Source organism: Aphanomyces invadans (genome assembly GCF_000520115.1).
Source record: "Aphanomyces invadans strain NJM9701 unplaced genomic scaffold supercont1.3, whole genome shotgun sequence".
In the NCBI taxonomy this organism is placed as follows: Eukaryota; Oomycota; class Saprolegniomycetes; order Saprolegniales; family Verrucalvaceae; genus Aphanomyces; species Aphanomyces invadans.
Window position 1 is genome coordinate 977,874 of NW_008580148.1, and position 12,661 is coordinate 990,534.

The 12,661-nt window shown below is 57.1% G+C and overlaps 5 protein-coding genes across 6 annotated transcripts; 2 read left to right on the top strand and 3 right to left on the bottom strand.

Annotated features, from left to right (window-relative positions):
• Positions 1–195: 195 nt before the first annotated feature.
• Positions 196–850, top strand: H310_01990 (hypothetical protein; the record flags this gene model as incomplete). Its single annotated transcript, XM_008865352.1, has 2 exons — positions 196–313; positions 360–850. Coding segments are annotated over 2 exons (608 nt in total), but the record flags the coding sequence as incomplete, so codon positions are not given.
• A 309-nt stretch (positions 851–1,159) lies between these two features.
• On the bottom strand, positions 1,160–2,083 carry H310_01991 (hypothetical protein). The gene is made up of 2 exons (XM_008865353.1): positions 1,763–2,083; positions 1,160–1,713 (listed from the first exon to the last, which is right to left on the bottom strand). The coding sequence occupies exons 1-2, from the start codon at positions 2,066–2,068 to the stop codon at positions 1,213–1,215; spliced, it is 807 nt and encodes a 268-aa protein (XP_008863575.1). The 5' UTR covers positions 2,069–2,083; the 3' UTR covers positions 1,160–1,212.
• Positions 2,084–2,286: 203 nt separating this feature from the next.
• On the bottom strand, positions 2,287–8,880 carry H310_01992. 2 transcript variants are annotated; one of them, XM_008865354.1, is made up of 23 exons: positions 8,419–8,880; positions 8,046–8,369; positions 7,820–7,996; positions 7,658–7,769; positions 7,262–7,610; positions 7,057–7,204; positions 6,832–7,011; positions 6,674–6,769; positions 6,549–6,620; positions 6,353–6,502; positions 6,086–6,292; positions 5,429–6,035; positions 5,145–5,374; positions 4,877–5,095; positions 4,477–4,827; positions 4,286–4,435; positions 4,156–4,239; positions 3,828–4,109; positions 3,712–3,767; positions 3,422–3,644; positions 2,963–3,367; positions 2,663–2,916; positions 2,287–2,607 (listed from the first exon to the last, which is right to left on the bottom strand). In XM_008865354.1, exons 1-23 carry the CDS (start codon positions 8,839–8,841, stop codon positions 2,352–2,354), a joined length of 5,355 nt encoding a protein of 1,784 aa, XP_008863576.1. In that variant the 5' UTR covers positions 8,842–8,880; the 3' UTR covers positions 2,287–2,351. The 2 variants fall into 2 exon arrangements, with proteins under 2 accessions (XP_008863576.1, XP_008863577.1); XM_008865355.1 differs by having other exon boundaries at positions 2,287–2,916.
• Positions 8,881–9,430: 550 nt separating this feature from the next.
• Positions 9,431–10,388, bottom strand: H310_01993 (hypothetical protein). Its single transcript, XM_008865356.1, has one exon. The coding sequence runs from the start codon at positions 10,356–10,358 to the stop codon at positions 10,038–10,040; it is 321 nt and encodes a 106-aa protein (XP_008863578.1). The 5' UTR covers positions 10,359–10,388; the 3' UTR covers positions 9,431–10,037.
• A 228-nt stretch (positions 10,389–10,616) lies between these two features.
• Positions 10,617–11,610, top strand: H310_01994 (hypothetical protein). Its single transcript, XM_008865357.1, has one exon. The coding sequence runs from the start codon at positions 11,057–11,059 to the stop codon at positions 11,594–11,596; it is 540 nt and encodes a 179-aa protein (XP_008863579.1). The 5' UTR covers positions 10,617–11,056; the 3' UTR covers positions 11,597–11,610.
• Positions 11,611–12,661: the final 1,051 nt, after the last annotated feature.

The window sequence follows — 12,661 nt, forward strand, 5'->3', positions numbered from 1 at the left end:
GACGTGATTGCGGACTTGCGTGCCAAGTGGAATTCTTTCGCGTCCAGCTACACCCAGACCTTTGACACACACGTCTCGATTCAGAGTGCCCGCGAACTCCACCGCCACCTGAACCTGGACTCGGCGACAACCGTGCTGGAAGTCGGCGCGGGGGCTGGCTTGGGCTCGCTCGACGCGTTGGGTTACCTTCAAGAGTCTGGACTCGGCGTCAAGTACACTCTCACGGACTTGTCCCCGTCGATGTTGGACTTTGCCAAGAAGAACATCCCGCCGTCGCGATATTCGTTTCCCCTCGACTTTGTCGAAGCAAATTGTACGTCCCAGTCCACCATTTCTTTCGCTCTCACGTCGTGCTGCAGCCCAAGAGCTCCAGTTTCAAGACGCGTCGTTCGATCGATACATCTCGACGTTGGTGTTGCAGCTCGTGCCGGACGCGGACGCGATGTTGCGAGAATGCCATCGCGTGCTGCTTCCCGGTGGGCTCGCCGGGTTTGTCATTTGGGGCCGACCAGAAAACACGCCGTTCTTCCAACTGATGGCTGCTGCCAACGAAAAGCTCGGGGCCCCGTCCGGTTTTACGTCCAACTACGCGTTGGGCAGCGACCTGTCTGTCCTCCAAGCAAAGATCCATGCCGCCGGGTTCGCTGCCGCGACTGCGTGGCCATACGTGTCTGTCGTGGAGAAGTGGGATGCTGGCAAGTACGCGACGCTCGTGGGCCGCCTCTTTCCCGTCGAAGACAAGGACGTTCATGCCAAACGCCACGCGATTCTGGTCGACCTGGCGTCGGCCTGGCTCGCCAAAGGACAGCCCATTGCCATGGAAACGTACCTCATCGTGGCCACGAAGTAGGGGCCATCCTCTTTGCAACAGCGTCAACAGGCTGCGCTGCATCAACGTCGCCATGCATAATGCAAAGTCAATGTCAACCTGTTCCTGTTCGAGTCGCAGGTCCCTCGAGAGCTTCCCACACCTACCAGAACCAGGATGCTAACATCGTCCCCAAAGGCATACGGACAGCTCGGTGGCTGTGGTGGCCATCGATCGCCGTCGGTTGCTCCTATTTCGCAAGCGTCCGAGCCTCGTGCAAAACTGTATTGCCCACAAGGTACTCGGTTATGTTGACATGCATGAACGAAATGGACGAAACTGAACAGTGTAGTGAATCGGTCGGTCCTTTTGATAGAGTGCACATGGTGAAGTTTTAGCTACAACTAGCCAAACACTGGAGGGAAATTCTGTTTGTCTCGCGCTGGCGAAGGTGGCGATGGCTCGTGCTGATTGTTGCATGAGGCTGTACAGAGCAAGGTCTGAATTTCCTTCTTGAGTCGGATCACCCGGTCTTCTTCTCTTGAGAGATTTTTCGATGCACACTGCAGAAGCGATTGCAGGTCGTCGTTGTCGGCCTGAAGTTGTCGAATGGTGGTGGTTTGGGTGGACAGCTGAGCTTCTGCGTCGTGTAGTCGAGCTCGAAGGCGTGCATTTTCCCCCTCGAGAGCACTTTTCAGCACGACGTTCTCCATTGCTTTGGACGGACTCTGAATTGGGAAATGATGTCGACCTGGAATAGAGCTTGGAGACGCCAACGTCAACGGACCAAGCTTCCTCGTGAGGTCGCGCACTTGCTCCTGGAGACTCTTGGTCATGGCCAGCTGCTCGTACCCGAGGCGCGTCAAGTCATCGACGTGCAAGGATGCAGAGTTGGATGTGACTGACTACGATGGCCTTACAGTCCGACCGTCAAGAGAGCATGCGCACACGTACCCCAAGCTGTGGCTCATCTTGGTTGTTCGACTCGTCCACGGGCGTCGTGGCTTCTGGCGTCGATTCATCGTCGTTGACTGGCTTGATCGGAATGGATCGCCATCCGACCGTCGCTTGTGGGAGCTTGTCCTGTTGGGTTGCAGTGGATGGACAACTGACTGTCGTCCAGCGTCGCGGTCTGGTCGATGGGAACGGCGGCGCTGACGTTGCCACTCGTTTGTGCATCATTCCGTGGGCCATGCGATTCTCGCTGCTTGACGTCGCCCGCATGTACGACGGGATCGACCGCCGCGATGCCACATCCATCGGCAAATGTATTTTTAGACTTCGAGTGTGAGGCGTGTCGCGCAGAACCTGGTTGGTTGCATCATGCAACCCTTTCAAGACGCTCCGTCAGGATGGTGGCACACCGCGCTGGTCGGTGAGTCAGGGCAGCCCTGAACCACCCAAACGATCTGCATAAAGGCGCGCGGAGCGAGGCTCATCTGTTCTCGCGTCATTCCAACCACCACGACACGAGCTAGACTGGTGACATGCCATTCATTCCACTCCCACGCTACACAGTTCAAACGTTTCCGAAGCAAGATGGTCATCGTTCCAATAGGACGGCACGCCATGGAGAATTCTTGGCGTCGTGGATGGCATGGTGCCATCTAGCATGCTCGTCCAGGCTAGCGAGGTGCAGCATCCACCTGTCCTGGCTTGTTTCGAGCGCAATCGCAAACTGCCCATCCTCGACGTCCGCTTGAACATCGGCTACGTCCAGGAGATTGACCGCGGCGACAGCGTCGCGCTTGAACGAGTCATCTTTGAACACATACAGCGTCGTTCCTTCCAGAACCAGCCTAGGACGATGGAGTGAATCGCACGAAGTTGATGTACCGCCACGTCCTCTCGTACCACTTGCGTCGGCGACGTGGTTGCCGTGGTAGGGTGAACTTGACCCATCCGTCCGTGCGAAGGCGAGGCGGAGATGGCGCCGCGATCCGGTACAATGCCGCCATGTCGGGCTGGACAAGTGCCGGTGGCTTTGGTGCATGGAGATGGTCAACCAAGGCTAACTTATTGTGGCGTCGGAGAAAGCTTTCGAGATAGTTCCAGCACCCGTCGGACGGGGCGAACGTTAACACACAGATTTGGACCAACGTCCATGCCTGCACGAGCTGTGAGCGCAGCATATGAAGCGAGATCCAAACGAACCTGGGTAGCCCGGCCGAGGTCGATGCCATGGATGGCCAGCAGCTGCTGCACGAGCTGTACGTAAATTTCGTCGGCGAGGCGGCGACTTGAAAGGCCCGTGCAGACGAGAAAATGGGCAACGCGAAGGAGGTACAACGCGTGATTGCCGAGGTACGCGTGAATGGATTTCGAAATCTTGACGGCAAGTTTGGTTTCGCCAGCGTCGAGGTCCGTCAGCGACGTTGACAGGACTGGAGGATGCGATGGTGCATAGGGTGTAGCCATGGGCTGCAAAACAGTGGTAGGTCGGAGGCGTGGAAAGTGCTGCATGTCGAAGAGGCGACCGCTATGCTGAAAGAACGCTTGTTTCAGAGCCAACGTGATTTTCAGGACGTCGTGCGACGGCGCGTGGTGCTCCACTGCCCACTAACGGACACGACTCAAATGGGACCTCAACGTTCGGACGACAGTCGGCCATACCTTGAGCTGTTCTTGCAAAAACTTGTTTTGCGACAGGGTGAGCAAAGTCTCGACTCTCGATCTGGCCGGGGAAGGAAGGCGCAGGTGGTCGCAATGCCGAACAAACGCCGCAAGGCGATCGGTGTTGGTATCAAATTGGCACAACGAAAACTCCACCTGCAGCTGCTTCAAGCTTTTGCACAACCGAGTCGCCCGATGGACAAGGCGAGAATGCACTTGCAATCTGCACACGAGCCGTTTAGATTCAACTGGTCGGGACACGTCGTGGTGAAAACGACGGCGGGCATTACCTCGCTGCTTTGTCGACAGCGGACTCGAGTGCTGCTAAAGATTTGACTTGAATGGCCTAGAGGACGTCCAGTTCGTCGTGACGATTTTCATCGGGCGTCGGATCTTTCAAACGTGCATGACGCAGCTCGTGCCGAATGTTCTTGAATGTTTGGACAGCATCTTTCGCGCGTAGAACGAGGTCGCGCAGCGTGTAGTCGCGATGGAGGTGGTGGCGATCGACTTGATCGAGTGCGCCGTGGAGTGCATCGTACGAGTTGGACGCCATCGCGACGTGGAGGGCCTCGGCAACGCGGACGGACGCCCGCTTGAAGACGACGAGGTCCATCGCCGCTTGTTGTTCCATTTCAAGTGCATGCGCCATCGCGCGAAACCATTTATCCGACGCGAGCAGGTCGAACTGGTTGCATTCTCAATCCAAGCCACGGATTTCACTGGCAAACTACCTGGCGATGTCCGACCCACAGGATAGCTTGCACGGCTGTCCATGCGTCTTCCACTCTATCGAGCGTCGTACACTCAAACAATTCCTAGCCGCGCACAATTCCTGATACAGCGCTCCAACTCGACGCATACCTTTGCCGCGCGACGCAGGTCTCTCAAGTACAGACACACGTTGGACGCGATTTCGGTCTTGTCGTATACCGACGGCACGGAAAAGACGGTCCCGAGGTGGTGGAGCCGATCGATATGAATATGCGACTTGGCGGCATAGTCCGGGCCCACCTATCGATGCTCCGGAAAAAGGTCGGCAGGCGAACACGCACCGCGATCAAGCTCTCTACTTCGACCAGGAACAGTTTTTCTTGGCGGATCGCGGCGAGCATCGAGTGCGCTTCGCTGACGAGGGTACGGTCGAACGGGATGCCGTATCGAAGCGCGACGACTGCCAATTGATCGCACAAGTCAAGAAACACTACCTCCTGCGGCACTTTGCACAACCATGCTTTGGCGAGCAACTTGTGCATGCGGTCGAAGTCGTCAACAACTCGGCAGGCCAGTTGCCGTTCCGTGTGCCACGATGTGATGAGCCGACTGTCGGCCTCGTCCGGCACGGAACTTGCAAGGCAATTCTTAAGTGCCGCAAGGCCATTCATGACTGTTTCCTGCGTCATGGCCTACGAACGTCTCGCAAGTCAGTGGCGGCTTTGGAACAACTCAACGGACGCGAAGGGTCGTTCGGAGCTTGCACAAGCTGTGGCACAGCTGCAAGGTAGCATGCAACGAGGTGCTCCACTTGTGCCGCTTCTCCAAGGCATCGACTGCATCGTCGACGATCGAGTGGGTCCACGCAGCAAACTTTGTCTGTAGCGTTGCCGCGTCCACGGACGAGTCGGTAATGGCCGCTGCCAACGCGTCGACGGCAGGCGGCTCCGACGCAATTTCCTACATTCACCAGTCAAGAAAGGTGGACGTGGATGCGAACGAGTTACACCTGCAAGACCGCCCGCGCTCTGTCCGCAATGGCCGCGGTCATTAGACGAGACCGCAACGCGCCATCCACCGTTGCGACGTGGATGACCTTGGATCGAAGCATCATGGCGGCTTGAATGACGCCTTGTCGCTCGGCCTGGAGACGGCTGTACTCGGCCGTGAACGCCATGACGTGCGGATTCGACTGCAGGCGCCACTTCTCACAGAGCGCCAAGTCTGCCTCCATTGCGTCTAACACGTTTCGCTCAATGCACGTTGTCAAACAAAGCCTTGCGGTAGGGTTACCAAGATCATGTCGGGGCTGCTGGATGCGTGCCAACAACGCGTTTTGCCGGCGGTGGCGGTCCAGGTGGGCTTCGCCTTCAAGGCATCGTACACGAAGGCGTCGCGATAGGTGCCAGGACGGGTAGCGTATCAAGAGTATTTTGGCGTGTTCGACATGGGCTTTCAAAATCGCATCGTCTGTGGCGGCCACGTGTTGGAGGGTCAAGCAACACTGTCCGAGTTGCTGGCACGCACGTCGCCAGGCCGTGCGTCGCCACACTCGTTGGATCAGCGTAACGGAGGCAGCCTCGACTTCAAGTCGCTTGCGTTGGAGCCAGTCGTGCATCTCGAGTGAGGTAAACACACAAGTCTTCCCGATAGAGAACGCTGCCGGTGTCGGAAACAGCTGAACGAGGTCTGCGCATTTCTCCGCCATCGATTTCCGAATGTGCTCGTCTTGGTCCAGTTTGTCGATTTGATTGCCTGCAATGCGCCGGTACTGGTTGTAGAACCGGTCGTACGAGTCCCGAAACGGATGGAGCCCTCCGTGGTGCAGCGCCAGCGCCTTAAAAATGCCCATTTGCCGCAGCTGGTGGACGACGTACGGCCCGTCGACTACGCCTGGAGTCTACACGACGACGTGATGGAGTTGCTCGTTTGAACATGCGGCGACCCTACTTGGTGATGGTTGGGCTTGATACATCGGATAAAGTGCATCGATGTCTCGTCAAGAACGGCCAAGAGTTCTCGGAGCTGTCGTCGAAACTTGGCGCTCACAGTGGCGTCGCCCCTCGCCGGCGTTGACGCGGCATGCAACGACATTTCTTGGAGCAGCGGCATGCACTCGTCGTGGCAGAACTCAGCGATATCGTCCGCAACGTGATCCTATCGAGAACGATCCAACGTCGAACCACATGGTAAACTTGCTGGAGGCCGTGCCACGACCTTGTTTTTCGCCAAAAAGTCAGCGCAGTCGTATGTGACTGGGTGCGCGTAGTGGACCAGCGTGAATGTCAGCGCCGACTTGGTGGCCTTGAATACGGTCGCCTTTGCGTGCGCCGAGACCAACTTGGCCAGCAACGACGACTCGGAGGCCTACAATTCGATATGCGTTGCATGGACGACGGGGGGCGGCATGTACTTTGGGAAGGGCAACTTCGTCGTCGAGCAGCCAAAAGATGCCTTTGGGCTTGCCGTCCATCACGTCCAGTACCTACGTGGCCACGTGAACATCGTGCTATCGACCGTGCGGCGCCGTCGACGCACCTCGGGTCGTGTGAGCGAGGCACCAGTGCCAGGAACGGCCAGACCTTCTTGCCTGTACCGCTCGAGCGCGTCATCGAAGACCACCACGTGAAACATCTACCGAATTCGACAAGATGAGCGCGACCGCGATGCTCTTCATGCAGGTGTGCCGACACCACCTGCTGCAGCTTTTCGTTGGCAAAGTTGATGCAGAGTTGGTCAAAACCGTTCCGATCAAACGATTCAAATCCAAAGATGTCGACGAGGAGAATGTGGCTACGTGGGGCGGCCGTCGTCGATGTCATCATTGTGTTGTTGATGCGACGAAGCAGCCAGTCGAAGAGTCTTGTGTACAGAGCCTGGGCCTCGCTCGCTCAGCCAAACATATAACGAACGTGGCTGACCTTGGCGAGAGAGTCACGGTTGGACATGGCATTCGGGCCGACCAACGGCATGGACACCGATTCCCCGCGAACTCGAAGTCGACGGACGGTCAGCCGCATCGCGAGCACTTGTGCCGTGCATTGTAGAGCCGCCGCTGCTTCCATCAACCTGCATCGGTTTGATTCGATTGGTAAACATCAAAATCGAACCACGTGGACGGCTTACGCGGGTTGGTCGACCAGTGGGCCACCTTCGAACTGCACGTTGCCGAGGTGCAAGATCCCGTGGCAAATGGCCACGATCCCGTCCTTTTCTGCCGTGCTGAAGCGGAGGGCGTCCAGCGCAGCCATAGTGATTGCCCATGCATTTCTGTCGTCTTGGGTCGGTGAACAGTCCCCCAAGAAGGCAAATTCTCGACAAGGCGCGTCCATGTTGGCGCAGAGTTGATAAAAGATGTGGAAATTTCGCTCGCGGTCATCCACCCGCGTGAGTCGGGACTTTTCCAGCAAGTACGCCGTCACCGTACATCCATCGATTTTTCCCGACGCGTTCACCTGGAGCTTGAGCAGCTTACCTACCTCGACCAGATCACGTCCCTGCACGAAGGCGCTGTAAACTTACCAAATCGAGACGAATTCGCGTTGTGGATGGTAGTGGCATTTCCAAACGCATCCAAGATGGGGCTGCACGCCAGCAGCATGCCTTCCAAGTCCATGATCTGCCCCGTCGTCACCTGCGACGAAATACGAAATCGTGGTCGGAAAGCGACATGTCGGGGCGTACGCTGGAAAAGAACTGCATGCACAGCTTTGTGACTTCGGATTTGCCCGACCCGCTTTCGCCCGAGATCACAATCGACTGCGGTGTCGCCAAGCGCAAGGCGGATTCGATCGTGGTGGCTGCGACCTGGTGCACATGCGGCGGCTGGCCGGCTTGTCCGACTTGACTGTACGTCGATAACTACCCACGATTCCCAAATTCAGCACGACGGATCCTCCTTGCGTCGTACCGCGCAGGCAGGAACTAGCTTCTGAAACGGATTCATCGACACGAGGAGCTTGCCCACGTTGGTATAGATTTGATGGTGGAGAAAGCGCTGCTTAAGACAATGCAGCACTCCCGGTTCGCCCGGCGAGTTCAAATTCACCAGGTTGTCCACGTGAAGTGGCGGCGGCAGCGGCGACTCAACCGTGATCACATCGGTCTCCGCGACCACAATTAAAGCCATCGGGTCATCTGCTGCCCGAACCAAAAGATTCGGAGGTTGGCGTCCCATTATTCGCACGAGTTTGAACGCGTCCTTGGGATTCGCCCACCACGCCAGGGGAACGTCCTAAAGTTGTGTGGGATGATGGTGGCTTGTGCGCCAATGTGTAACTCACCGCATGCGCTTGGTTCGAAGCGTCATCTTGATTCCAACACGTCTGGTTTGGTGGCTGTACGGCGGGCCCGCCTTCGTCAATAATGGAGAATCCATCTCGTGAACGAGTCCCGACGTCATGCTTCTCTGGTGACTCTAGAGCTTCACGTCGTTGCGACAGTGGCGGTGGAGGTCGCGGGATGGTTTTGCAAGGACTTGTGCGCACATGACCGACCTGCGTGGCCCATTTGGCTTTACCGTGCATGGGCATTTTCGCTCGGAGGGAAACCCTGCCTTCCAGCGCGACCTCGACAGGGTCCTCCGCGGTAGACAGCAACGTGGTGTCGTCGAGACGACCAGAAGCAAAGGCAGCTTGCAGCTGCGGCAGCGTGAACGGCCCTTCACGGCCACTTTCGCCTTCGTGTACGAAGTACATCGCGGCCATGGGACTGCGAAACCGGCCTTCCGCCCACGTGAAACCGCCAGAGCCGTTTCAGTGCCCATCACGTTGTTCGTCGCCTCCTCTCCGTCGCCATCACACAAGTGCAGATCACGCATGCAAATACGGGCCTCGCTGCTGACTTTGCAAGCGTGAGCCCTCCGGGTCGTCTCTCTCGAAACGGGTGCATTTGAAGACCGGACGCTCCATCAAACTCGGTTTATGTCACCTCTCCGATCTTGCAGGCCGCGCTTCTTTCGTACAACATGGCATCATTCTAAATGCATTTTAAACACGTTACACGTCCGTCCATCTGTTCCAGTGAAACAAAGGCATCAACTCTACACATTCCATGCCGCTTGACTGACACTCACTTCCCCCACTTGCGAATGCCACATCGTCGTCTTGCGTTGCATCACCACTACGTGTGCTCCATCCAAGGTCGTACGTGTCTTGACTAAGCGAAAACCTGAGCACACCTCGCGCATGATCGCACTTGTTTTCAAACGATAGCGATCACATTCGACTGATTTAAAATGCATTTTAAATCCTCTGCCCTTCACTTGGTGCAAGAAAACATGCAGCCGAATCAAGGCTCTGCCGCAGACACTCTCCGACACTACACTGACAACATCATGCGCTACCGCATCTTCGCCGCGGTAGTCGCCATCTTTTGCATCATTTGCACCGCCGCAGCCAGTGGCCGCGAATGCGATGGAGCAGACGTGTTGCCCCTTGCTTCAGATCTGAGTGCGTGCTTCAACGTGTCCAAGATGTCCCCGACGAATCTTACCCTGGAAGAGTTTCAACGCTCGTGTGTTTACGAGCCATGCCGCAACTTGGTCCGAGGCATGGGGTCGCTGAACTGTACGCTCAACAACGAGCCCGCCTCGATCCTCGGCGGCGTGTGCGACGCAACGTGCTCGTCCAACGTTACGGCAGCCATTGCCCCATATCTCAAGCAGTGCCAACTCGTGTCTGGTGTGACCACATTGACGGCTGCGACGTCTCCAGTCTTTTGCAAGTACGACGTTTGCGTCCAGTACACCAAACTCTTTGCGCCACTGAATTGCTCCATCAGCGGCGTCCCCGCCGCCACCGTCGCCAAGTATTGCGACAACGACATGGCGTCCCGCCCACCGACAACGTCGCCGGCTGTGACCGTCAACTCGACCAGTGAATGCTCGCTGGACGATACGCCCTTAGCCTATCCTGACCAGCTTCGCCAATGCTTGCTGGCCGCGAATGTCAAAGTGTCCCCGACCGGGGCGGCGGAATGGCGCCCGTTGTGTTTGATCGATCCGTGCGCGAAAGCGGTGCGGTACTTTGCAGGGCTGTCGTGCACGGTGGGTGGCACACCAGCGTCCACTTTGGCCAAGGTATGCAACAATATCATCCCTCTGACGTTTGCGCCGACAACGACGGCGCCGCCTACCCCTGTGATTGTATCGACTGCATCCTCGCCAAATATCGTCATGTTGTCCTTCCTGGCAGCCATAGCCATGGCTCTGGCATCGTAGCATCTTTAGGAATCACTACCACCATTGTCCTCGTGTACGACTCGTTTGTGTGCGGCCATTCCTGCCACGATGAAGCGGTAGTTCGAATGTGTGGTCAGCAAGGAATGACTGCATTGCGTACCCCTGTAGACGCAGTGGCACACACAAAACAGCCTGTCGCCGCCATCTTTTACATCTGGGGCCTTCTGTGCGGCGCCGGCACGACACTTAGCCTGCTACACAAGTGTGCCAGCGCGTCCCCCTGTTAAGAAAGACGAACGATGGAGTGGACTCATGATCAATAAATAGAGTTAGCTGGTGTTGCCGCCATTCGATCTGACGGAAGGGTCATCTAGTCGCCAAGGATGATCGTATCTCGCGGCGAGTCAGGGACGTCTCCGAGCATGGGCGTCGAGAAAATGTCCGAGTGTGCGATGCTGCATCCCCGCATGGATTCCAACCACACACTCGGCCTCGGAATCGGATCGCTCTTGCTCTGCTGTTTGCGAAACATGCCATGAGGTAGACCACTGGCCGACGACGGCGGGTTGCCCATCACAGCTGCGTCCGCCATGGCGGATGACCGATGACGTAGCGTCAGTTGGGCTCTCGACGCCGGTTTGAATATTGAGTGCCGGCGTGGTGCGGGCTCGACGATGGGGTACTTGTGGCATGGGGCTGCAGGCATGTGCTGGCACACGGGATGGTTGTGGAGGTAATCCATGGTGGTCGTTCGAAACGTGGACGGAACACCGATAAACTTAGCGACGAGCCAAAACAATTTTGTAGCGTCGCGAGTCGTGATGGCGTTGACGTGGCGCCGCTCTTCGCCCCACTCAAAGTCCAAGAGGAAGCGGACGAGGGTGGTGAGGAACGTGTGGAACCGCTCGACGCGGGCTTGGACGACGACTGCGGACGACGCGTCCGTCCCGACGAAGAGCACCTTGAGCGTCTTTTTGGGGAAATCGAACTCGGCGAGTCGCTGCAACCGCCCCATGCTGCCTGCGTTCGACTCGGTGGGTTTCACCGTTGACGCACGGGCAAGGTCCTGTACGCTGCGCCACAAGAGGCGGAATTGTGTGTACCGCCGGGGTACGACCCAGTGGCCTTTGCCGACCTCATTCACCTGCACCATGTACTGGACATGCCGTTGGTGCCCTGCGTCGCCCGCGTTCGTCGCACACACCAGGACGTCAATGTACTGGAGAAAATGGACTCGACTCGACGCAAACGGCTCGGTTGATCGCGCCATCATCGACTGACCCATTGGGACGAGAAGAACAATTGGAAAATGGCCCGCAATCTCACGCCGCCACCGCCACGACAGTGGATTCCGCCTTTCTGCACGTGTTGGCGGTGGTGTTGGTCGTTTGCTGCGCAAGTTTCGTGGGGCCCCCTATCCGATGGTTGATGGTGTACCCAGTATGTCTTGATTAAAATATAGGTGCACCAGGATGTCGTCAGCCCCCCCCATGGGGACCGTCAATCTGGGCAGTATAATTGCAGATGGAGGTGGACTGTGTTCGGACGTGATCCAACGGCTACATGAATCAAGTCGGTCGGGCGCGCGACGAGATACCCGCCGAACGATTCCCGCATGTTCGTGCGTGTGGTGTCCGCTGGTCAACGCGGCCGTGCCATGCTAATGAAGCCAGGGCATGCAGCAGCTAGGAGTGTGCACGTTGCTGGGGCTCCTTCATCGACGTCAGAGGGACAGACGGTGGCGCCACGAGAGCGCACCGGTGCACGTACTACACGTGTTGCTGCCATCATGCACGCGGTATGTGACAATGCCCCACCGTCGCGGGGCGTCCTTCGAACAAGACTAGAGGACAACTCCACTAGCTGTCGAACGGAAGCCCTGCAGCTCGTGCATGTGCAGGTCGAACGTCGCTCGTTTGTGTCCACAGAGTCGCTGCTTCCGTCGGCGAGTTCCAGGCAAAGGCTGGGTGCTATGCCGCCAGCCCGAGCATTCCATTGACGCCTTTTGACTAGATTTTCCTACTCTCCATAAAAAACGACGAAATCTTTCGATTGGCTACCGTGGGCGACATCCATCGTATCATTTGATATCGTCTACACCTTTTAGCCAATCAGAACGCATGACTATTTGTTGAACGATCTTGAAAATAATTGACCTTGGACAATCCTGTAGGAAGAACCCATGTCAGCTGGGTTGCCATGCGGTGGTGGTGGTGGGTGTGTACCACCAACCCACGACGACGGGCCACGCACCCTCCTTCGTTGCGGTGGATGCACTGAATACCAGAGTGGATGCTTCGTCCGACCATGAGTCATCCCGAACGCGGCAGACGCTGTAGGTGCAT